The sequence below is a fragment of the Mycteria americana genome, chromosome 9 (genome assembly GCF_035582795.1).
Source record: "Mycteria americana isolate JAX WOST 10 ecotype Jacksonville Zoo and Gardens chromosome 9, USCA_MyAme_1.0, whole genome shotgun sequence".
Taxonomy (NCBI): Eukaryota; Metazoa; Chordata; class Aves; order Ciconiiformes; family Ciconiidae; genus Mycteria; species Mycteria americana.
Genome location: NC_134373.1, coordinates 5,863,059 through 5,889,764, shown reverse-complemented (window position 1 = coordinate 5,889,764; position 26,706 = coordinate 5,863,059). Strand labels below are relative to the sequence as shown.

Here is a 26,706-nt window from a genome sequence, read left to right as displayed (position 1 = left end):
CTCAATAGCTTTAGACTCTTTTAGAATTTGAAATCTTTAGATCTTTTTAGTAAAAGAATCATAGGTCATGACCACAGAGAGAGCAAAAAAAAACATCCACAAAAACACAGTTTCAGAAGTCAGAGGAATAGGAAGACACAGAGGAAAGTGGTGAAAAGAGGGTGGGACGCTCCCCCCCCCCCCCCCCCCGCCCCGGAATTTTATTTTTTTAAGTTGCAGAATCCTGTTGACAAGCACGGAAAGAGGAAAGCAGAAAAAAGAGGAAAAAAGTGACAGACTGTATGAAAAGGGAGAGATGGAATAGGTGCAAAAGAAAAGAGGAAGAGTAAAGAATTAGAAGACTAATACTGACTACATAGGAATAATAAGTTAAATGGGTTACAACCAGTAGGTTTTGGCAATGAACTCCCCCCCCCCCCCAATGGAATTGTTTTGTTTTGCAGATGTAAAATCTTTTAAATGGAAGGACTCTCAAAGACCCAGAGCTGCTACTTCCGTGTTGCATAGAGATGGAGAAGACACAACGTAGTAGGGCAGAGAACTCCCACAAGTTAACCGTCTCCCTTCCTATTGCGTTATGGTGTTAGAGGAGTGGCATTTTGCTTTAAATCATTGTTCGCTGACTATAAATCACATTTTTTTCCACTCAAAACACATGAAAAACACTCTGAAACCATTAAACACAGCATACAAATTCTAATGATATTGTGTAACTACTTTGCAGCCACTAAATGAAAACAAGGAGCTCTTCTATCAGCCCACGTGTCCTTCCGTAGCTGCTGCACTGGTGTACTACAAACACGTATACAAAAAAATCACAAGAAGAAAATACGTGTCTACTTTCACTATGGGACACAATGCAAAATACTAAATACCACAGCTGGTAAAAGGGGCATGAAGTTTGCAAAAAGGAATGTCACTAAAGATCTCCACCAGGAAGATGACTAGGCTCCAAGCCAACACACCACCTAATGTGAAGAAAATGCATGACTAAAAGAACGTTCTTTCTCTCAATTCTCTGTTATTTATTTCTCCATGTTTTGCAGCTCATGAGACCTATGCCACCCTAAAGGCTGATAGTTTTTGGGTGTAACAGTGTGTATGTACCTGGTATTTAGGACAACACTAAAGTACGGGCATTCTCACCCTTCACCAAAATACAGTATTTCCTTTCACTTCCGTAGGCGCAGAAGCAGGACAGACCCTCAAACAAAGGCTCCTCAATTATTTTTTAAAGAAAAACCTGACTGGGGAAAAGTTGTGAGCAGGAGAGACAAAGTTGGATATGAAAAGAAGGGTTTTGAGGGCGAAAGGAGATGAGGGAATAATTTTTCTTTATGTGATCTGAGAGGAATGTTCTCTGGGGTGATTTCCCTCTCCTTTTTAACTCTAAGTCTCATGTTCAGCCACATAAAGTCTAAAGCATCTTCTGGCTCCTCTCCATCTGTGCTTATCTGACCCCAGCATAGATCAGACAACCTACATGAGGCTCATCAATGGAGAGTCAAAGAGCCCTCCTCTAAAACCCCTCACTATCACACCACCAGAATTATCACAGGTTTTGGCTTCTTGCACATGAGAATGACCTGGGGAACCTATTAAATTGACAGATAGATTATTAATGTTTTAGGAATGTGACTTTCCCACTGTCTAGCCAGTTCGATTTACAAAAACTAGTGCATGAGTTACACACATTGGAATTTTAGTAATAATTAATCCTTGACCTGTTCAAAGTGCTGTACAAACATTAACTAGCTAATCCTCAGAATAAACATGCACTGTAAATAACAAAAAACCCCACCCTGAAACCCCACAACACAAAAATGAATAACCAACCATCCCACCTGAAAACCAAATCTTGCCTCTTCTGCAGAGGGAAAAACTAGTGTGATAAATGCAGCACCTTGTGCTGGGCCCCTGAAAGTCACTAACAAAGTCACTAACTATCACAGATAAGAAGGTAAGAGTTCCCAACTCCCAGTCCTGTACTGATGCATCTAGGGTACAATACTTTTTAGCTCCTGATGTCTTTCTCATTAGCCTTTACATTAGGATACAAGAACTCTAGAGCAAAACAAACAACAACAACAAGGAACCAAATAAATAAACATTACAAGAAACACTGTCAAAAGATTATTTGAAAAGCCCGTTTATGAGCTTACAGACAATACCTTGGTGGCACGTATCTGCCTGTGAAGGTCAGTTAGTTGTTGGATTTTGTATTCTAGTTCTGAAATCTGGGCTTGAAGCCATGTCCAACGGCTGCCAATTCTAGCTCTGTCTGCAAGCCACTTCCATTCAGAAGTATAGCTGCTGTGAAGACAAAATGCTGGTTAGTCCAAAAATAAAGATAACCACATTTGCACAAGAACATTTTTGACAGCTGCTCTGCCTCATGTTGCAAGCATCTCAGATGCTTTCAGAAGATATCTGATTATACCCATCCAGTTTCACATCAGCTTATTTGTGTAACTACAGAACTTGCCCAAACCAGTACGATCAACGTTCACTGGCTATTCCTAGGCTAAGCTAGTTTTCTGTTCTGTATTATAAAACCCAGAGCTGGAGAAACTACCAAACTATATCAGTTAATGCAGATTACAGATTTATAAAGAATTCCAGTAACTCCACCAGCAAGAATCCAAATTCTTACACCACACTTCCTCCCACAAGCTTCCACGAATATTGTTTGCTAACAATTGGAGTCTATTAAAACACCATCCAGCAATGACAAGCTAGATATCAAGTCACTGCCCCAAAACCAACTAAGTAGTTTAGATTTCTTTTATTCAAGCTATTTTATAAATATAGCTGTGTCAGTTGTGTGGTATAGTTAGGTCACTCTTACTGCTGTTTACAAGTAGGCGTATTTTGTAACACAAAACATATGCCTCCCAGTACTTGGCATTGTGATTAGCTTAACTTTATTATGCTAAATTCATCACTGGTATCAGCAAACATTACTTAACCTACATATTAAATAAATGAATGACATAACGGTACCACTCAACAAACACTCTTAATATCCAGTAAGTTTAAGCAACAGAGACAATACAATGCAATATTTTAGTATGCAACTTCCACTAGTATCCTACCATTAACTAAGTTTATTTATTTAAAGAAAATGACTGGTCTTTTTTTCCCACTTAAGTTGTCAAGTAGTTTGCCACAGCTAACTTAAAAGAACTATAAAAACAAAATCAAACTTCTTCTGGAAAAGAAGTGGTTTTACTCTTATTGGGATAACTACTGGATCTAAATCCTGGATGACACTGTATGGTAATTTTTGCACAGGCAGAGTACGTGATCCCCTGTTCCCCAGGCAATTAAGAGTACTGAAGTATCACAAAAGATACAAGAAAAAGCAGACGCAAAAGATACAAGAAAAAGCAGACGCCAGTGTATTGGCATAGGAACATCACACAAGTGCAACTGTTTCATGCAGAATTTTGTGTCAACTACCTCAACAACAAAAGAAAGGTAATACATCACCCTGTAGAAGATGCTAGACATTTCCTGGCATGAGTAGAGAATCGCCAAATTTGAGAATCCTAATATTTTCAGGGCAAATATTATAAAACATAATGTAACTCAGAATCTCAGAACTTTCAGTCTACTTTAGCTATCATAAGTAGTAAGAATAGACACAGTCTCTGGTAGGTTACCTCTAAAATACATAATTTCCCCCTTTTTAACATAAATTATCTGCCCACATAATTTACAACCAGCTTAAACTCTCTCCTACACAGACAAAATGAACATAAGAAATTAGACAGGAGATTGAAACGTCCTGTTTAAATCCAGATTCTACATGCCAGCAAATAAAGTGGATTACCATCAAAAAGAAACTGAAAGAACTCTATAAATATATACCATAATAAATTGTTTACATTTTATATATTCTATTAGTGATTTTGTCCTAGGAAAAAAGGCATATGAAGTCATCTTGTGAATATCTGTTTTTCTGACAACCCCTTCTTATTTCTCTTTGTTTTCCCATTATCCCCAGCACACAGTAAATTAAATAGCCGTGGCTACTTATGCTTTAATCAGGTCTTCTTGCCAAGAACTTCTCTGGGATTGACAGCTTTTGCACATTTGTGATTCTGGAACTCATAAAATACAGTTTGCGGTGAAAGGGGGGGATCCAAATTCCTAGTTGGCCCAAGTCAGAGTTCAATTAAATAATGTGTTCACACAAGTGTGGTGGCTGGAATAGTTAGGATTTGTCTCAGGACCCTGGGATAGCAAAAAGCTAGTCCTAAGAAAGAGCTGCTTAATGAGGCTGTAACAAATCCCTTAGTTAATCATTTTAACAAAAAAAGTTAAATGGGAATAAAGATGATAAATGAGAAGAACCCAACAGGACTCTTGAGGTGCCTATTTCTATTCCTTTCTCGAAAGACAAATGAACAAACAAACAACAAAACCCCACAAACCACTACATTATAACAAGAAAGCCCAGGTGAAAGAAAATAAACCACACTGACAGAATTACCTCCCAAGCTAGATGCAACAGTTTGGGAAGAAAGGTGAGCTATCCTCAAACAGACTGAGGAGGAAGGGGGAGCAAATGAGAAAAATAAAAAGTGCCCACACAGCTGGGAAACACGAGGCGGAATGGAAAGGGCCAGAGCTGGTCTTATGTCACATACACTGTATGAAATCAGCATGTCAGTAAGGGAATCCATAACCAATACCAAACCACAGCAGATAACAGAACAGTTAAATATTGTAATCTTAAGACAAACAAATCATATCCTCTGTATATTACTGTCTTATATACAAAAAAATTCCTCTGCAAAGTTACATCGCAAGTTGTTTTTCAAAAACACGCTTGCAGTTTTTTTCTTAAACAGTATTAAATCTTGAATTAATTGCACTCACTGTTAAATATATTCTGTATATTTTTGCTTCATTCTAAAATACTATGCAAGTATTTCTTAAAGCTTTAAAGTGTACTATATAATTAAACTAATAGGATTTAATTACATTGTAATAACGATGTCCTTAGGCTCCTCTGCAAGGAATAGTTTCCACCGAACTAAGCAGAAACATTTTAAGCTCACGCCAAAGGAAGCAATTTTAGCTTCTCTCCCCTGCCAGCCCAGCCTGCCCCATGCCCAGAGCCTGCCCAAGCACTTGGGCAGCTACCCGGTGACATGTATTAGAGAGTTGCTCACGGTTAAGTTTAACTTCGGAGACAGGGTGAATGAAGCTAGTTTAAGTCTAGATCCCTTTCCCAGTTTTGATGCCTTGCAGACAGACAGACACACTTTCACACTGCCACAAGGGAAGGGGCAGGAAACTCAGGGCAAAGCAGCAAGTGCGAGCTCGCATTTATGGGATAGGAGGTGAGAGCGCTGCTAAATTCTGTTCCCATCTCTGTCACTCACATGTATTTGATCTTGCATTATTTATTTACCATCTTTGCCTCTAAGTCTATTTCTCTACAAACTATTTAGTAAACCTTGTAACTCCTCAGAGGAAGATAAAATCCCTATAAGCTATCCTCACACTCCTAAAGTGAGCTGTTCACATGCAAAGTCATATGGTCACTCAAGTGACAAATTATAACCTACTATTGCAATTAAAAAAAAAAAAATAAAAAAAAAAATCTGTAAATCTGTTCCTGGAAGTACAGCATAACATTCACTCAGTAAAGAAAGCTGTTTCAAGGTGGCACCAGTGAATTCATTAATTCTGCAAATCCAGAGAAGAAAAAAAAAAACAACCACAAAGGGTTACAAAAATAACCAGGCCTGTTACTGAAGGAGGAAGTCAGAGCAGGTGCTGAAGTAGAAGCTCCTGCACTGGTTCTCTGTTGGGAATGAGACAAGAAAAATAAAAAGTTTCTGTCTGTCCCGCTTCCTGTGTGCTCCTTTTGCAAAGCACCTTTACCTGGTTTCTGTGCTTTCGACTCTAACACCATACATCCTCCACAGGAATTTCAAATTAGTTCTTCTGCTGGCAACTCAATATAAACCATGTTACATTTGCAAAAGTTTCTAATGTTCAGTGCTGTAGTACAGTGAAATATTAAACCTACGTATAAACTTACTGCTCTTGCAATGACTCTAAATCTGCAGATGACCTCCTGCACTCATCCAGGACTATTAGAATTGAAAGAGAACAGAGCAATACTGATTTTGTATGAATAAAACATCTCATTTAAGTTTCCATAGAAAAACATGCTGGAATTGCATCAGAGGCAAAATTTGTTTCCATGTGAGATACTGGCTTGCATTTCCCCTGGTTTGATGGAACTGTAGGAGGTCAATCCTGCATAACTTGCAAGAGAAAACAGAAAGAAATGCAGAAGAACAAACAAGCCACAGGGAGCACAGACACAAATGCAGACAGTCAAAGTATGATCAAAAATACAGCTAGGAAGCAGCTGTACAGGCTGTACTGCGTCACCCCAAAGTATGGGAAAGAATTCAGCTGGGGATCGTCAGCACCAGCAAAGGCAGTATTTGCTGAGATCGAAGAGGCAAGTGAAGAGCACTAAATAATAAATTGCTATTGCAGTTAGTACTATTGCTTGAACTGAAAGAAGTTTTTAGCCATGGTCTATGGACAGAATATATGGATGAACTCCTCAGCACTCTCACCTTCCCCAAAAGAGAAAAGAGAATTGAGAACAAACCATGCTTTTATGTAACCAAACCAACATCGGAGAATGCAACAGGACTATAAGAAGTATTTCCAGTGCCTCCATTATGTTGTAGGTGAGATTTATGTTTTCCCAATAGCTAAGATAAGCCTGTCCCAAAAAACAAAACCAGGCAACCTAACTGAGTGCAAAGGGGAACTGGTAACCAAAATAAAATTGCTGTGCTAGACACACACTGTTGTTTGGGATTTTGTGCATGGGTTTGGGGTTTTTTTTTTTTTGTTTGTTTACAGGGGAGGAGAAGGGGTGGAATTTAAACCTTTTAGGCTTATTTTATTTTTACAAGCAAACAAAACAAGAAGACTGAAAAACATAAATAATGAAGGAGAAACACAGTGGTGTTTAAAATGCACAAAAAATACAGAACCTGGGATTGATAAGTAAGTATCTAGGAAAGTTGATTCAAATAGGTATGGTGAGCACAGGAAAGAGTATTTTAGAGCATGCAGCCCTGTGCCCAAGGCAAGATTCTCCACAAGTATCTTATATCCTGAAAATTAAAAGGAAACTGAGGCCTTCAGCCTCCTAATTCCCAGTGAAACAAGTAACATGTCCCTACCATGGCACACATGCAGGGACAATGACAGGATGCTTCCTGCTAAACAGGAAAGGAGGATGCTTGCAACAGACCCACATCAAAACTCCAAAACGCAGGTTTGCCAACCCAAAACAGTCTCCTTCCAAAAGGTTTGTTTCAAAGAACACAAACGTTTTCAAGTTACAACATTCTTAAACACGAACAAGCCAGAGAGCAAGGCACCCACATAGTGTGGGTGGAAAAAACGTCTCCAATTCCAAAATTCTGCATTAAACGTAAGAATGGCAGTTGTTCCTGACATCCCCTCACACTTACATTTCCGCTTAGTTTCCTAACACGGTGTATTTTGCTCTTTCTGCCAGGCCATGTCCCCTTCCGTTTAATCCACACTGTTCTGGCATCCAGTTTTCAGATGATTTAGTCCTAAAGTAACCCCGTGGTCCTGACCTCAGCCATCCATGCTGTTCATCTCCTCTTCTCGCTGGGAACTCCTGGGCTATCAGAGGCTTATTGCCAATCATGTGACAGTGAAGTATTTGGGAGCAAGAAGCAGCTCATAAACAACAGACTGACCACCCTCAGGATAAAGAGCTAATCATCTTCCTTTGATGGGAGTCACTGAAAACAATGGCAGAAGTTTATCATTTTGATAAAGGACTCAACTCTGGAAACTGAAAAGCAAAAAATCAGAAAGTTCTCCAGATCTTTAAATTCCATCCAGATATCACATGACTCACGATGAAATTCATGAGATTTAACACACTGAGAAAAAAAATCATACATCCCCGAATTCTCTTGGGAAGCACACTCAGTTGTATAAAAATACAAAATAGTTCATATTAACCACATGGCACTCTATTACAAATGCTTAACAGCACACTAGTATGGTGGGGGTCCCCCAGGACCGGAGCTGCAAGCCTGTGAACTTCCTGAACTGCCCCTAATTTTACACCAGCATTACAGTCTGTTTTCCTGTGACTACACATGGCAATGCTCAAAAAGCAGCTGGTCTGAATACAAGCATTTTCTTGCAAGCCATTAAGGTGAACGCAGGGCTTCTGCTACGTTCTGACAACATGTTGGTGAAATTCAACATGTCCATTTTTCTTCTCTCTGCAGACACTGACAGTTATTAAGAGATTACCTACGAAAACTAGGACATGGTATCATATAAGACATTTAAATTAGGTAAATTCAGGTATGTAGTGCATGTATTTCAGATAATCTTATCTAGATTTTACTCATGAGATAAAAATGCCCACTCCCAACAAAAACTTCCAACACTTGCAATGGCTGAACAAACATGTCCAACTATGAAATGACCCGTAAATGCTTTCTCAAGGACTAATGCTTCCAGCACACCTACTTAGTGTTTGTTTTCAGAATGAACTAACTTCAGTTGCTGTTGAAGTATTAATTTCCCTGGACCAGTTAACTGTTAAATCCATAATGACCACATAATTAAAAAAACAGTGAGTGCTGTTTTATGAACTCAATCTCTTCTACGCATTCCAGAGTGCAAACAAGATGAAAACAAACTGCAACAAATACCATCCTCTGGTATCATATCCGATCAACACTACACAACAAAACACCCTTTACTCTGACAGTTCACTATCAGCCTTTGCTCAGATCATCCAGGAGCGCCCGCCACAGACTGACTGCAGAGAGCAACATGCCACTGTTTTGTGACAACCAGCACCAAACCAAGCTACACACCAAAAAAAAAAAAAAAAAAAAAAAAAAAAAAAAAATCAATTAAGGGAAGCTCTCTGGTACTCAAAATTACACTGCAATCTCTGCAAAGATCTGCAAACAGGTCATTCTTCTGGAGCCTCCAGGGTTGTTATTTTCTTTGGTGTTTAACAGAAATTTTTAACCTGGCAGAGATTTTCCTCTGAAACACTACATGGCTTCAGAACAGATGGGTTACAGTTCTCCCTATCATCCACAGACATCGGCAACTGCTTATCACAACAATTTCTGGCACCCACACCTGATCCCACCATCTCTGACATACCGTTGCCATTTCATACTTTCAGAATTGCATCCAATAACATATGCTGATACTAACACATAATACATAACTTATCTTCCCAAACCAAAAAGCTTTATCCAGCTGAATGTTTCTGCTAAGCCATCAGGCCTGCGGAATTTATGCAGTAATACCTGAAATTATCAACCATAGCTGTGATTTTCCCTTGAAGAGAAAATTCATGGTACAGAACTAGAGTGAGGGAAAAACATTAAGTAGCAACAGAGTAAGATTTTTACATCTTCCACAAATAAGTTTAGAAGGGACAGTGGGAGAAGGGGAGAAGAGGAAAATCAAGATTCAGGAAAAAAAGGCTGTAGAAGAATACTGAAAATATAAAAAGGGAAAGTCTCTGCACTTGGATACCCTAGCAAAGGAGAAATTTCATAAGAATTTCACACTGGAGCTCTATATGCTCCCTCATCTGAGAAATCACATCTTCCAAACTGATGAGATGCCACAGCCAGTACTTGCCTGCTACAGAGTTCCTGCAAAGAATCACAATATTACTACAGGTTTTATATTAGAAACTGAACTGTTACACTTGCACTGAATTGTTAACTCAATTTAGGGCTCAACAAAACAAATTTAAAATTCAGCTTCTTAAAGCAGTGTTGTCTGTTACAGTGCTGAACTTTTCCAATGGCTGGCTTCGCAACCTGGTAGGTGCTTTTCATCTTCAATTCTGTTTACATAATTTTTTAGAGCTGTTAATGATAAAAGGCCAAACTGGTTGGTGGAGGTGGGGTCAGTTAGAATATTAACTGCCCAAGAAGTAAAAACCTGCAAAAGGTAAACAACCAGGACCATTTCCTCTCCTAATAAAATAAAACAAATACACTGCAAAATGCGTATCTGCTAATGCCTTTTGTTAAAAATATTTTTAAATTAATATTTAAGATTCCATTGGCTCCCCCAGCATCCCAGCTTCTTCCACTAAACCTCAGCATGCTGTAGATCACACCAACGTGGAGCAGAGAAGCAGGCAGCGCTAACGTGCAAAGAAAGAAACTTCAGGAATACCAGGGCTGCCTGGAAACAAGCTTCTTTTCTTGCCTTTGAAACGGCACAACATCAATAGACTAACAACAAAATACCAGGAACACAGGCCTAGAAATTCTCTGCAAGTATTACACAACTGCCCTTGAAAAAGAAATCAAGAAAGTAGTGCTACCTCTGGATTCCATGCTCAACATAAAATAAGATAGAGCTTACAATATACTCCTTTAAAGATATGTGCAAATGGAACATTATTACAGCACACAAGCAGCATATCAATGCTGCCCAGCCACTGAAGTTGGTTCCAAAATTTGTACGTGTATTCTTACAAGGAATAAGGCAGGTATGGTATTTGTGCAACATCTAACTCAAGCTTGTAAGTAATTTCATTCTAGCTGTATATAGTATCAGATTTCAATGTAAAAATGGATACGAAGCATATCCTTTTTTGAGACTTTTTGGATAGACAACTAACAGTTGATCCAGAACTTACATGCCAGATGCACTGGAAATCATCAGCAAGTTTTTGGAAGCGGAGGGGCTGCAGCCCTGCAGAACAGGGAAAAGCTGCCCAGGCAGGCACTGAGAGGAGACTCAGAAGGGGCTGTGGCTGGCAGGGAAGCCCACAGCAGAGCAGTCAGGTGAGAAACGAGGAGCAGCAGCAGCAGAGGTACCCCCACACACTGACCTCCACCTTCTGCCACCCCTCACCTCACTGAAGGGAATGTGCCTTCTGTAAGGTGGCATGAGCAGTGCACCCACCATGTGTGAGGGGTGCTGCGGGGGATGGGCTGCCAGGAGAGCCGGAAGGACCCCAGAGCGATCCTCTGGGTGGGAGGGCAGTGGGGCAGAGCTGGGATGGGTCTGCTTCAAGCCCTGAGGCCTGGATGCAGCCCACCTGCGGGACCCAAAGGAAGCTGGAGAGGGGCTGTGCTGAGCGTGAAAGCCCGGTGGGGGTGAGCCCCTAGCAGTGCTGCCACAGGGCAGCCCGGGAGCTCAGCACCTGCCCTGGGGACACAGGACACCCTGGTACATCAGAAACTGAGTCCTTTGGACCCCCGCAGTTGGGGTAAGCATGCTGTGTTAAGTAATAGAGGAGCAACCAAACGGTACTTGGCTGTCTGCTTTGCAGGGCAGGGATGGAGTTTGTTACAAGGTTAAACCCTACAGGCCGGTCTGCAGGGACAAGGGGTGGAGAGTGTAATGAATGTAGGTTTGAACAGTTGCAACCCTCTTGGTTTGGGTGTTTTGTAGGAGCTTGGGGTGAAGTTTCACTGAGTTTTATTGCTGCCCGCAGTCCACCCCCATGGGCTGGGAGGAAGGGGAGTTTATAACGCACATATATTCAAACATGCATGTTCAGGTTCATTTGTTTTCAATACCAGAAGCAGTAATTAAAAGTTTGCTTAACTAGAAATTAAGTTGATTTAAATCCCCCAAAAGAAAACTTTTTCTCACCCACAACAGCTAGGTAAAATATTTGGATGAAAATAAAACCATTTACAGCTATTTCGGTTTCAATAAAAAAGAGCACAGGTCAATATATTTAAATCCGACATCTAAAGTTATATTCCTAACCCATATTTAGCAGTATGAATGAAACCCTGTTACAGGAGAGCATTCCTATTTGGGGAAGTCTTTACGCACACTTTTTATTTCATGTGAAAAGGAAAGCATTTAAATGATTTTCTGTATCGGGGGCCCACGTACGCTGATTTTCAAATGCACTGGATGTATCCCTTCAAAGTAGCTTCTTATGAAAACAATGTTATCTATTAAATGAAATAATGCTGCCCTCACTTCACAGGATGTTATAAAGACAGTTTGTTGTTGTTTGTAAACAAATCTTTTAATTAAGCCAAACACATTTCATGGCTTAGCAAAAGAAAAAAGCTAGCCATAAAACACCGATTAATCAGCAGTTAACATCAAGCACCAAACTCTTCTTGATCTACCATTTAATTAAGCATGTGAGGTTATCATGTATACACATGTGTCTGATTATTAGTTTTTTCTATTCTACTATATTATGTGGAGTGCGTATTAAACTGTCATTCAGAAGAGTAATGCCAAGTTTTTATTTAATATGCATTCAACACCTATCTAACTCAAAAGCTTTGACGTTCCTGGCTCTGAGATTCCCTTGCAGGTTACAGCTTGTCAAACCTTCTGCCTTTCATTAAAACATTTCAGTCTGCTTTCAGCAGCTGCAAAAATATTAATGTAATTACAGGTTAGAAATCAGGATCCTCACTCACAAGAACGTTATTCTGGTATTGTGAGAAGGAAGTCTTACTCGAAAGCAAGTTATTACTGCTGCACATCAGATCTCCAAAGAAAAACAGTAGATGCATGTGGGACCCTGAAGAAGTTGTAAATCCATCTTATGGAAATCCAACCAAGTGAGGTTGAATATATTCTGAAATAATACATGTATCCCCAGAGTGAAAACAGAAGGTAATATAAAGCTAGCTTTTCTTTCATCCCCTGGTAACAATTCTCCTCCCACATCCTACTGACACGGGCCAAGAATTGAGAGAATGGAATTCATGAAAAAGCAATGTATAAAACATTTTGAAAACAGCATATTATTAGCACCTATGAATTTATACTTATTCAAAAGCCCTCACATTAATCTTATATGCAAATAAGACATTTCCCAGACTTATAAACTAAAAAGGTCTTAAAAACTGGAAACAATTGGGGTTTTGTGCTTAAGAAAAATGGAGAGCAGTATTTAGTCCTGGCAGACTGTCTTCCTCCCCCTCCCAAACCCAGAATCCAGTTCTGATATGAGGTATGAAGCAAAATTACAGCTCAGAGTGGAAAATTAGGACCTGATCTTGCAAAAACAAACAGCTTCCCCTTATAATGTGGCTCAGAGACATGCAATAAACCCTAGCCCTTAAGCAGTGCCTTCTATAGTGAGGCCTGCAGAACTGCATTGATGTTGCTCAATTAGCCATGAGAAAAAATGCTAGGAAAAATGGAAAATAATCTAGAACAAACAGATTAGATCTGGAGATGCTAGACATAATATTTTCTTCCTTCCTGTCTTCTCTCTGCCCTACTGCTCCCCTCCCCACCAAGTATTTGTTGTAAAAGCAGATTTCCCACCTTCTTTCTTTCCAACTAGCAATCTAAGGGGAAAAAAAAAGGGGGGGGGGAGGTTTCCTATCTCTGCACATTCATTGTAAAAGTTTCCAGGCACAATAAACCCTGTGGGCATGGAAAAATACAACAGTGCTTCTTCATCAGGCTTGAGGTTGCTGGAGGATAATCAGTAAAACATGTCTTTCAAAAATCAGAGGGAAAGCATGAAAATATTTCAGAAGGAAAAAATACCACCAAACGATGCAAAAGGACTGTATTCAGATGGGAGAAGGAGGATTGGGGAAACAGGGCACAGGACTTTTCTTGAGTAGACAGAGCTACTTATTTTGCAGAAAAAAATCTATCGTAAGCAGCTTTTCTCTCTAATCAATTAGGTACATGCATTACTATTAGACGGAGTGAGCAGCTGTGCCTTTGAAGAACCCCGGCGATGTATCTTTTGATTCTGGAAGATCATTCACGTAGTGCATGTAGAAGAAAAACTCTGTACCCTGCAACTTTAAAGGTTTCCCAAACAACCACATCAGCATCAGACTTCTTTGTGGTACATTGTAAACAACCAGAACTTCTAACCTCATCAGGTACACACACGAAATACATGAATAAGGATGTAGAGTTGGCCTGGAAAGACACAATACATAGCTCCCAGAGCAGAACTGTGTAGTTGAGAAAACTTCAAGCTCACATCCTCCCCCAAATCCCCTTGTTTGAAATCTGTGACCATTTCTGCAGATAATCTTCCATCTTCGTGAACCACAAAGAAGATCAACAAGTTCCAAGTAAACTCAGCTGGTGAAATATTGTCTATGTTGCATTTCAAGTGGTTGATGTTAGTTTTTAATTCCTGAAGGAATTACTTATGCTCAGCTTTGTGATGTCCTCCTCAGGCCCTTTGTTGACTTTGGTTGCTAATGCCTAACAGGGAGGTAGCGAACAGCACCTAACATCTGCGTTTGAGAAACCAGAGAGAAGTACCACCATATCCCCTGTGTAGCGTCTCGGGAATTTCCTACACCCAAAGGCTGGAACAGTACTAGAATACACTACAAATTACTGATGGAAATTTGGTGCCTTGCCTAAGAAACCTTCCATGAAAACTGGCAGGTTAAAGACATTCATGAGCTGACACTAGCAGCAAAATGACAAAATTCCTGAAAAGAGCCAACTTTTTAGCAAATACGCAAAGGACCAAATGTGTTTTGATCAAGTTCTTGAAATGGGATGAGGCTTTACAATTACTCTAGCAACTAGGGAAGTTCAATAAGTACTTCTTATTGTCAACTAGAAGAATTGCCTTCACCAGCAGACCAAGGATCTTTCTTGTCTTGAGGACAGCACCTATGTAATGCACAAGGGATGAACAATGGTCTAAATATCTTGTAAGAGCTATTTGCAACTAAACAACAAAGGTATTGAAATAGATGGATAAAGACAATCTTACTTGAGACAGAAAGCACCGAGATACAGCTCAGAAGAGCTTATGTCAACACTCATTGGGCAAAACTCTTTTCAGGATAATGAGAATGAACAGGTTCAAAATGCTAAAAATAGTTCCAGGTTTTTCCCTACCGTGAAGAATGGGAGCCGGAATCAACTTCTCCCTCCTGATGGGAAACAGACTGTTCTCAGGTAAACATGGTAACTGCAGGTTCCTCCCCCCTTGCACATTGGATTGACACCTCCTCCCCCCCAAAAAAGGATAAAAAGCGCTGCAGTCATAGCCACCAGCGTGATTATACCCTTAAGTTAAATGAAATCAGTATACTGTGATATAGACAAAACCAAAACATTTTTCCCATTCATCACTGCATTAATAGAATCTTATAATATCTACAGTTAAGTATTATGAAGAATATCACAGAGGAAGAGTCTTTCCAGCTCAGTAAAAGTCTTCACTATGAAAAATAAGTCACAGGCGAGGAAATGAGTATTCTCTCACCCACATGATCACATTATTTCTGGAAAGCACTAAGAGTCAATTCCCTAGGAGAGAAAGGTATTTCAAAGAATGTAAATCCACTTAGCAGAAATAAAAATGGATGTTAACTCTGTTTGTTTCTTTTGTCCAGGTGAAAGGCAATCCAAAAAGCCTTAAAGTGGTAAAGCTCAAGAAAGAGCAAATCTCAGCAGCTGCACTGTTGAATAACTGATTTACCTTTGTCACCTAAAAGAAAAAGTGCAGCCTTTTAGCCACAAAGACAAATCTGAGGAAAGTAGGAGAAATGAAAACCATTCCAAGCTGAAGATAATGATAAATTCAAATAAGAGACAGCCTGTCCTCACTGCAATGTTAATTCAAGCATTGCCTCAGCCTGTGCACGCAGACAACAGTCTTCTGCTTAAATTAGGTAGTACTTTAACTCTGAGCTTGCCAGCCCAGCAGCACAATTCAAACACCAGTGATTCTTGCACTGCCAATGCAGCAAGGCCTTAGCTAACGCACATTGCTAACCTCGTCACCACTGCTGCTAGACTGCTGTTCAGCAGTAAGAACATAAAAAAGGGAGGAAAAAAACAGCCCACAAATAAAGCGTTGCACTGAGTCAGACTATAGATGATCTACCCAGTCTCCTGCCTCTTAGCAGTGGCCAAGATTACAGTCTTACAACAGGGCAGGCATGGAGGGAGCAGTGCTTCTCCAGAACACTCACTCGGCTGCCAGCAATAGCAGCCTGGGGATTTCCTGAGCCAAAGGTGGTGTCTTTGTACTTAATAATCCTCTGTGGATTTTTTCGTCAGTGCAACAAAACAAACTGAGTTAGCCTTCAGTGGAAAGATAACTTAAGGAATTCAAAAGCCACAAGAAGAAATAAAGGTAAAGGACTGGCAGGCAGAGTTAGAAACTCAACTGTCCCTGGCAAGAACAAAAAAGAAAACCCTTGCACAGAACTTCGGTCCAAGTTTTACATTATCCACTACCCTTCAAGAATCAAGAGTTTCTCATCAGTTTTTCTTTTTCAGTTCATGTAATCACAAGATAAGAATCCTAGAGGCAGAGCTATTACTCAGAAGTTCAAACATATCAGCTAGGAAAAGAATGTGGATTCTCCTACGCTGGGAAGAGCCAAAAATGCTGGTTTTTCATTAAAATATTTCAAAAGGAGAACAATTCTTTTGCAAACTCAAATATTTAAGGTGATCCTAACTTAGCTGGCAAGTCATTATGCTTTGGTTGGACTTTAGTACAGTATTTACTGTTCTGACGATATGTAAAAGAAAATGAATACTACTTTTTACTTTGCACTTTTTCTCCTCTCTGGTTTCCAGGCCTACAGAGTTTAACGAAACACAGCAGTGATTTGATACAACCATGCTATACTGAAGCTATAAACACGTAACAGGGCATTGCTCTTTTCCAATTTAAGATGAACCTTCCTTGATTTCTTCTGAACATTATGCTTTTCAAGAAAAAGACCAAGAAATATATGTTTTTAAATATTTATTCTTCCTCAAACACCAGTGTCACTCAATGCTTTCTAGATGCTCCCTAACAGCAGAGAGTGTAAGAAGAGATCAGGAAACACAAAACCAGTCCTGACTTCAAGTGCTAGAAAGGTAGGTGCCATGAGGCTCCTACCAAGCTGCTGTGTTTGTGTGAAGCTCTGTTCCATGTCTCACTGTCCTGACTATCACATCCTAACAGACCTTAAGACACACTCTGTTCTCTCCAGCTGTAGGAAGGGGAAAGCAGCCGTCCTTTCACTGCTTTCTAAAATTTCTTGACCAAAGAGACTGTGTTAATAGTGTAGCAAGGTAGGGAAAAAAAAAGAAAAAAAGAAGCTGTACCACCATCAGGGAACAATTTTACTATCTACTTCTCTTACCCACCACTGATTCCCAAAGCTACAATAATTTGTACTGACAGGATCCCGGTCAATTCAAGACAGTATTAGTTAATGATATTAATTTCCCTCTGGTTCTTCTTGAAAAAGATACTCGCAACAATAAAAACACCATTGCTAGCTTCATTCACAGTAGCAGAACAACTTCAGTAAGTAAATTAACATTTTTTTAAGTTGTAATTCAAAGAACCAAACTTTTTCAATATACAACCCCCAAATACTGGATGGCTTGACACCTGCATCAGATGATCATTTTTACTCTTTATCACATCATAGTGGATTTCAAGACCCTAACATTGACTAATTCTTAATAACTCCAGAATAAGATCAAAATTATTTTCATACCAGCCAAAAATATCATTTACAGCACTGCTATCATTATTTGATTTACAGCACCATCTGAGTATTGAATAATTAGCAGTACTAATGTAATGCAAACTGATAGAGTGCAGTACAAAATCTAGCTCTCTACAGTCTAGTAAAGTAACTGTTCCTTCTAATGCTGTCATTAGAAGTTCTTACTTTCTGCCTGGCCAAACCTAGCTCATACAGGCAGTCCTGCTGATTTCAGTAGGACTATCTATTGAGTGAGGTTACTCACACAAGAAGGAATCTGCAGGTCCAGACCCTTCCATCTTGATTTATAAGCATGAAGCACATGAGTCTAGCAGGAATTTAACACTTACGCTTCCACAGTTGTTCTTACAGTCTGTTCCTCACCATCTTCATCTGAGCTGCTACATGTTGCATCAGAGTCCAGATCCCTCTCCACGCGAGACAGCAGCCCTCCAGTAGAAAGTGCAAACCCCCGGATTTCACCTGGTGCAACGCTAACTCCGTTCTGTACGTCCGTACTCGAACTACTCTCCAAAGTAGTTGCGTTGTTTTCTGGCCAACCTTCAGTGCACCTGAGGGAGCTACTGCTCAGAAATCTGGTTGGCTCATGGAAAACCTTCATTCTTTGTAGCTGATGTTTCACGAAGCATTTCAGCTGCTGATCACAGTGTTTGATAACGTGCTTTGCCAGGAGCATTTGTAAACGTTTCTGAGTTCTTTTGGCGCGACTGATTTCCATCTGTTGCTTAGTGACACACTGGAGTAAGCGAGCATACACCTCCTCCGGGGTGCAGCTCAAAATCCCTTCTGAAGGCCCGTGAAGAATTTGGTGTAATAAATCCCCTTTTATTGTTTCAGTGCAGACTTCCAAAGCCCTACCCAAAAAACCATTCTTCTTGTACCATTTACCATTTAAAAGCTGCATTTCTTCTGCATTACTGGATTCAGTTACATTTGAATCCAAAAGTCTCTGCATATCTGCCAAATTCGGAGATGTGGTCTCTGAAAATGTTTCCCCTTTGACCTGTTCCTCAGGTTCTGAATGACTAATCTGACCAAATGATGTGTCAGCACCATTATGTAATGAATTTCTCATCTTGGAGCAGTCGGGCTGTCCCGCTTTCGTTTGCTTACCGGTTTTGTTGCTAAACGCAGAATTTGTACTCATTAACAAGACAGACTGATAGCGCTTGGAGGATGGTGGAGAACCAAAATGCTGCACACTGAAGATATCATTCCTGAGGCTGGGCTCAGCAGTGGGGAACCCCAGGACTGAGCAAGTAATCTGTGCGATGGAGTCCTCTTTTATCTTCTCTTCCACTGCTCTGGAATTTTCCATGCACAAAGCTGTATCAGACTCCATAGCTCTAGAGGACAAAGAAGGTGACAAGTGGATACCATGACCTTTTGTTGCTGCCTCTCTGAGGGCTGGTGTCATTATAGCTACGGTAGGTAGTTTACAGCAAACCTGAAAATAACATGGGCCATGTAAATTTTCTCATTTTCACGACATGGTACAAATACAACAACTCTGTCAGATATTGCATTCTTTCAACATTTCAACATTTGTCAAAGATTCCATAAAAAAGGACATTATCTAAAGAACACAGATAGGCTACGCTCCCTCCCAAGTCAAACAAGAACACTCTTTCTGTTTTTTCTTTATTTCATTCAGAGGTTGTTCCGTGTGCAATGAAAGCCTTTACCTCTCGGGAGTAAGTGTTCATACCTCATTGCATTTCTGATTCTATCAGTCTGAGAAATAAGACTCACAAAGTTCAAGGCTATCATCTAACCTTGTCCAAACTGAAAAACATGACCATAAGCCACGTAACAAGGATGCATTTTAAAATATGTCTGCGAGTGTATATATATGTATATGCACACACACACAGAGATGCACATCTACACATTCCCACCCAAGAATTCTGGCTGGATTTTATTTTAATCTGCTCTGGAGATAAGTTACTTTTTGAGTTGCATTTGGTTTCCATTCAAGTATTTTTTTAATACTTAAATGAGTCAACATGAGCAGCATCACAGAAATGGGAGCTATGCAGCTACCTATTACAAGTTCAGCAAAACAGAACACCTACCACATGATGAAACACTCTGAAATAAACTCAGAGGCAGTATTGGGAGATATGTATTTAATGTAAATCTACATAAAGCAAGCATTTGCTTAATTAATTTATTATGTATTCTCATAAATACACTGTAGAAACCAATCATCAAGGCTAATGCTTTAAAAACAGAAAACTGTAAGTTCTAAATGTTTCCTAAAAAAATCCCTCCTGTGCCTTTGTATCCAGTTCTTCTTTATTCATCAGGCACTGCCTGCATAACACAAACACAATATTCTTTGATAACAATTTGAGTAAAGACAGTTTTCCTTTACAAACCCTTTTGCCTGTGGCTTGCAATAGCTTAGACGAAGGGTTCCCAAACTCTGGGATCAAAAGACCAGTGTCAACTTTCCCCACTTCTTGTCAGTAGCTATGCTGCCATGTCATACTGTATCTATTCCACAGCCTACAGGGCGGGAATCACTGCCTTACACTGTACTTTTAGCTTTGTTTAGGAGATGGGTAAATAAACCCAATGAAAGATTTAATTGAACGTGGCCTGCAGAAGCCTGGAAGATAAGCTACTGTCCGTTCTTCATTAAGAAGCTAGAGACAAAACCAGAAACAATAAGAGAGCAGTAACAAAAGTGAGTGTAGCACAGTAATTCCACAGTAAATTCTCTGTTTAACCGGTGTGCTAGTTGAGCAGCATTTCCATTGCCCTCCTTTTAATGTCTTCAGTTTCTTTGATCTCCACAGCAACTGCCTAGTTCAGCAATTTTCAATGCACAGATCCCATAAGGGGTCAATGATTCTGAGACTGCCACATATGGATCTTAAGAAAAGCAAACTCCTCGTCTGAAGCCTTAGCTTGTTTATCACTACAGGTTTTACGCTGAAGGTACAAACATTAAAGGGAGATGTGGAAACCTAAGGAGCTGAGAAGTACCAGCCTGGATACTTTCTCCTTACCCTCAAAACATGAAGAAAAACATAAAAGACCCACATGCTCTGGTACTGCCTTAACACTCTCCATATGCTTTATTCACCTTTTATTGCTCCATGTATACTTCAACCATGAGGTTCTCATCTCTGTGCATCACCTACCCGGCATCACAGGGACCAGGTTTGGTGGTCCTAATGCTAATCCTCAATGATACTATTAAAATCCCCAGGATTTTAACCTTTATCAATGAGGCAATAACTTCAGACTATAGAGGAATTCAGCACAAAGCCCTCCCCAGTGGACAGTCATTCAGCAAGAGCCCCGTTACTAGGATCGGACAGGGAAATGCACTGATGAGAGCCGGAGCCCCAAATCTCAAAGGCTCTGGTGAGTCGGAGATGTTCTCAGCATCCAGCTGGCTCGTAGCTTTGTGTCTTTCTACTCTTGTAAGAGCTAGCAGGCACAAGAATTTTTAAATCCAAGGGAGTATGGATCCAGGCACCTATGCCTCCCCCCCTCAGCACATGGCAAGTAACTATAGTAAGTCAAAATGATTTAGCATGGCTAAAACGTAAGGGGGAGAGAACCGAAGCCCACACTTTCTCTGTGGGGCTACTGTGAACTCAAGGGAGCCCCCATGTTAGATCTGTCCCTGGGAACTCCAAGAAGTTCTCTCAGAAGAATGCCGTCAGCCTCATATCTACATACACTGAGCAATGAGTTCATAACTGTTCCAACTTTATCATGTACCTTCCTTAGCCCAAGTGGTTTAACAGTCATAGATGGCTACTCCTGAAAGCCAGGAAACATCCACACACAGTAGAGCTGCTGCTCAAGCAAAGGAGAAGTTTGGAGATATGTATCTCACACCTATATGAAGATGGAGGCTATTCAAAAAACTGGCAGCACAAAATTTTCAGAATGCTGTGTTTTAGCTTGATCATATTCTCTCAAATACTACATACCCTTCTGGTACAGTTTCAAATTTCCTAAATCGCAATGAATACCATTAGCAAATTATTTTAAGGTTTTTTTTGACTTTGGGGGACTTTTTTCCCCTCTGTTTTAGGGGAAAGAGGGGAAGAAATCAAAGTACCTTCAAACTGAACCACAAACATTAAACTAAAGAGCACCGACAAACCACTGACTAATTAGGAGTTCCTGACAGAAGACACTTAAATTACAATATAGCTAAAAAAATTAATAAAATGCTTTTGAAGAGACATTGCTCAATTAACCCCTTACCCAGCAACTTGCAAACTTCACACGATGTTTCTGCCCTGAAGACAGTCGTGTGAGACACTTCAGGTGTGTTCTCTTCATTTCAGTGACATCAAAAAGACTTTATAAAAGCTGGTACTGTCCCAGCCTCCAGTCCTTGGCATTTCTCCAAGAAGTTCACACACACACAAAAAAAGTCATTGGCATATGAGCAAAACAAAGTATCAGCTGCAAAAAAAATTAAAAACAAATTTTAGTACAAGTACTTGGCTCAATGAGAATTGTACAATTTTCATTTTGACACATTTGATTTCATTTTGGCAGAAAGCAGCAAAAATAATTTCACTCCACCCTTATTGGAAGTGAGTTTCCAGAGCCAAACCTATTATCTTCGGGGATAGGGGGGGAAGCGCAGAGGGAGGGAAGACAAGTACTGCAACATGGTATTCAGGAAAAGTCTGTATTTTCATTCTGGGAAAAGTTTTTTTGTCATAGGTAAACCATTTCAAGGATTTTTTCCATTGTGTACTACTTGAGGTTTCAAAACCAGAACAGCTGAAATGCTACTAAACTGGCAAGCAGTTTGATTTTCATCTGCTGAATACGTACTCCACTTGAAAGACTAAAAAGTACTGTAAAAAGAAAAGCTGACATAAAATAAGTACCGGGGAAGGGAAGAAACAAGTACCAGACACACACAGTACAGCAACTGATGTTTAAAGTGACTTTATGCTTATCCTCCCCTAATGCCTTAATTTCCCAGGAGGATCTAGCAAGGAATTGCAGTTTACCACAGCCCAAGGGCTCCCCCGACCAGCACCCTCCTCCCTTCTCTCACCACAGCTACGGGTCCCTAATCCCCAATGACCCCTGCTCCTCTTCGGCTCCTCTCCCCCCTGCTACCTCTGCTTATTTCTTAGTTGACATTTCCACATTATACCCTTCTCTACCAGGCCTACCTCAATGGAATTTGTCTAAATCCTGAAACTAGTGTCTTAATGTTGGTAATTAGCAGCACCCTATTAAAATAAACACAACAAAACCCAACCACAAACCTGCCTGCACACAGGGTGGCATTCCCTTCCCAGCTTTTGTTTATAGTCCTTCCACTTTTTGACTCTTCGCCCCCTTGCATAACACTATCACTTTTGTTACACAACACTGCAGACAATGTTTTGGGGGATTTTTGCTTGGGGGGAGGATTGCTTTGTCTTTTAGTGGGTTTTTTGTTTGTGATCTTTTCCTTTTCAATGACAATAAAACTCCATTTGCATGAGGGTTTGTAAGGCTCCTCTGTACCAGCCTTCTCTCCTTGTAAATTGAGTCGTCTTTCATCATCCCAAACACATGAAACTTTCTTGTTAATAATGAGATTCCTGGAGACCAGAAGATTTTTACATTTACTATTTTTTTTTCCTTTCAAATTCAGGGGCCTACAAATAACATTTCAAATTAATACAGCTGTTTCCAGTTTATTCATAGATTAACAGTGTTTCAGATAAGCAAACTTCCAATGTTTACTCCTTGTCTAGAAGGCATTTCAAAAGCAAAGCAAAATCACTGGCAGCAGACAGCATCTGGTGAAACACCCAAAATTAAGCTCAGCAAAAATGTTCAAAAATACTGTATTTCAAACTGACAAGAGCTGCTTTAAGGCCTCTTAGAGAAAACCTGCAGAAGAGAAGGCAGCTACACGAGCAAGCTTGATCTGCCTACAACACAACTGACAAAACCTGGTTTCCTCAGCTTTGTGTTGTTTGCTCCCTAATCCCTACCTCCTCTTGGACAGCCTTCCTGATAATCACTGGACAAAAATAAAGTGGTGCTCTGGCAGACAGGCACTACTGCGGCACTGCCTTAGCTGTGCTGCCAGGACCGAGAGCCACCGCCGAGCTGAGCGTGCAGGAGCTGACTTTGGCCAGCTTCCCCGAGCCTTGCCTGGTGGGAGGCATCCACTTGGGTATATTTTACCTACCTCTCACAGTTTTCACAAAACTTACAGGATCATAATAATTTCTAAGAATAGAGAGAACAGCTCAATAGCATAATCTGCATTTTCTCACAGAATACTTTGCAGCAATGACCGCAAAAGAGATATTGGTCCCACTGGGTATGTCCTGGTTAGGAGTATGAAAGAAAAGGAAAGAAGTCCATATTTAACACACCTGGGACTAGCCTTTAAGAAAAAAAATCACCTCAGTAGGCAGCTTTTGTTTTCAGTTCAAAAGCTGCCCAGTTACTCATGATGAGTATTTAAGCATTTTAGTATTTTGTTCTATTAATAGATTGGAAAAAAAAAACCAAACAGGATTATGTGGGGAGTCTCAGCTTTCAGCAGCACTCACTGTGCAGGCAGTACTATACAGATAAAACCGCAAACTCCAGTGTTTTGCACTCCCCAGAAGATATAAGCACAAATTCCTCCTCTGTGGAAAAAAAAAACCTAACAAAACACGCACACCTAAAAAGGATCTCTCTTTGTACAGTAAGACAACAATTTAAGACAGACCACCCAAACAGTTTTAATCTTCAAAAACATCAAAAAGGACATACTTCAAGTGGAACTCGTTAGTATTCATTTATGATAAAATCCATGACTCATTAAAATCTCTGAACAGGGTGGTTTTTCTCCTTGTTCATAACTGCTTCTGAACAGAGAATCATATATTATTTCCAAGTTTATTACCATGCCATCAACTAATTCCTGTTCAGTCTACAATATCATATATTTGTAATGTAACATCTGAAGTCGTTTTTAACATATGCTAAACTTAAACACTTTCTGTAGTACATGACAGGTGCCTCCAGGTAGGTTGTATGTCTCTAACATAAATATGAACAAATATAAATATTTATGTCTCTAACATAAATATCTGTAATGCTTTTAGATCCCTTGTAAGGTCCATATCAACATTTCAGTTATCCTTTTGAATTTCAGTCTTTGAACAGAGGGCCATAAAACTGGGTCTTAAACAAGACCCATTCAGCTCTTAGACACTAATTAAGATGACTGGAATTTAAACTCCCCAAAACATTTACAGGATTTCACAACGTGGACCAATAAGGAAAGAGAGTCCTAAAGCACACAGACTACCTTTATGAGTTGGTACACCTACCAGCATTATAAGCATGCTTTATGCAGTTTAATTTTTAATATTTCCTATGCAGTTTAATTTTTAATATTTCCTTTTTATTAAATTAAGCACAAAAAGGAAATATGTACCCTTTGACAAAAAGCAAACTTTGGTCGTTTGCATTTTCTTTTTTTTTTTTTAAATTGGTTACTTTGCTCCCCATTGCTGAGGAGTATCAAGTACCTCAGCCACCGCTACATTTTATTTTGGGAAATGCTTCAGCATTTTGCAACCAGGGAGCTGATGCAGAAAGCGAATTAAAAGACTTGCTCAAGACCACACAGAAAATCTCAACGAAGGCTGAGGGACACACCTGGATCTGAGCTGCTGTCCAGACCTTTGCTATCTACTTTATCTAAAGTATTGAGTTTTATGAGTAAGTGGTCTGTAGTCTGGGAAGCCAACTTGGTCAGGGTCACTCGAAGGCAAAGGAATCTGTGGCTATCCGTTCAGCTTGATTAGCAGAGGGAAGTTTTAACCCAGGAATTAAAAAAAAAGATACAAAAAGTCACACATGAAAATGCAGGCTAAAGCTTTCCACCCATCTACTGACCCAAACATTAAAAATAAAAGAAAAAGAACAAGGCAGCACAGCACTATGTAGCTATTCCACCGCGCTGCTGGGAAGCTAGCGATGCCACGCTCCCCGCCGGCGCCGCACAAGCACCCCGCGCCCGCAGATCGCCCGGCACCCCGGGCAAGGCGGGACAAGGCAGGCAAGGCGGGACAAGGCGGGCAAGGCCAGCCTAGCAGCACCGCGGCCAGAAGCCATGGCCGGGCAGGCGGAAAGCGGCGCTCACACGGCGGGAACCCCCACGGGAGCTGCAGGAGGAGCCGGTGGAAGGGGGGGTGGCAAAAAGACGGCACAGCACGGCGCGGCCCTGCCCGCCGGCTCCCGCCGCGCCCCCGCCCCACGCGCCCGGGCCGCCCCCCACGGCGCCCAGGTCCCGCCCCCGCCTCAGCATCCCGGCCCCGCCCCGCGCCCAGACCGTTAGCCCCCCCCGCCCCGCCCCCACCCCAGTCTCCTCCTCGCGCATGCGCGCCAGCGCTCGGCGGCGCCACCGCCGCTCCCGCCGCGGGAACCAACCGCCGCCCGGCCCCGGTTTCTCCCCCCCCTCACCGCGCCTCAGCGCGGCGCTCCCCGCTGGCGCGCAGCGGCGGCCGGCTGGCGGCCCCGCCGCCCGTCCCCGGCTGCCCCGCGAAGCCCCGCGCTTGCCTCTGCCCGCCGGCTTCTCCACAGCGGCGCTGCCGCCTCCAGCCCGCGCGGCGCGGCGCCCGGCGCGGCTCCCACTGCCGCTGTTGAACAGTCCGCGCCCAGCTAAAGCGCAGCTCGGCGGGCGGGGCGGGGCCTCCCCGCGCAGGGGGAGGGGGCCGCGCCGCTCGGGGGCGGAGCGCGGCCAATCCGCCGCGCCCGAGGGCGGGGCTCGGCGTGGGGGCGGCCGCCCGCCATTGGCGGGGCGCCTGACGCGGGGACGGCCCTCCGGCCGCGCGCGCGCCTCCAAGGGGCGCGGCGGGAGGGGGACGGCGGCGCGCGGGGGCGCGTCGCTGTTGCCGGCCGGGGCGGTGAGGGGAGGTGAGGATAACCCCCCGTGAGGGGGGGGTTATCACCCCCTGAGGTGAGGATAACCCCCCGTATGCAGAAGTAGCGATAAAACACCCCAAAAATAGTTTTCGGCATTTTTATTGGGGATAAGCACTGGGAAATACTTGAAAACATTCACCAGCGTCACCTTCCCTTTCTCGCAACTCCCCATCAAAGCCCTGAGGTGAATACGGGCACAGAGGAAGTGTCCCAGTTC

The 26,706-nt window shown here is 41.5% G+C and overlaps 1 protein-coding gene across 8 annotated transcripts in view; it reads right to left on the bottom strand.

Moving 5' to 3' along the window:
- The window catches only part of KANSL1L (KAT8 regulatory NSL complex subunit 1 like), a 68,009-nt gene extending 41,782 nt beyond the window's left edge, over positions 1-26,227 (bottom strand). For 3 of the 8 annotated variants that reach the window (XM_075512503.1, XM_075512506.1, XM_075512501.1), the window contains exons 1-4: positions 26,124-26,196; positions 21,798-22,001; positions 17,891-19,008; positions 2,172-2,313 (exon numbers count right to left, since the gene is read on the bottom strand). In XM_075512503.1, coding sequence (XP_075368618.1) covers positions 2,172-2,313; positions 17,891-19,008; positions 21,798-21,875 — 1,338 coding nt within the window. In that variant the 5' untranslated portion in view covers positions 21,876-22,001; positions 26,124-26,196. Of the gene's footprint in view, positions 1-2,171; positions 2,314-17,890; positions 19,009-21,797; positions 22,002-26,123 lie in introns of those variants that run through there. The other 5 variants (XM_075512502.1, XM_075512505.1, XM_075512507.1 and 2 more) reach the window with 5 other exon arrangements.
- Positions 26,228-26,706: the final 479 nt, after the last annotated feature.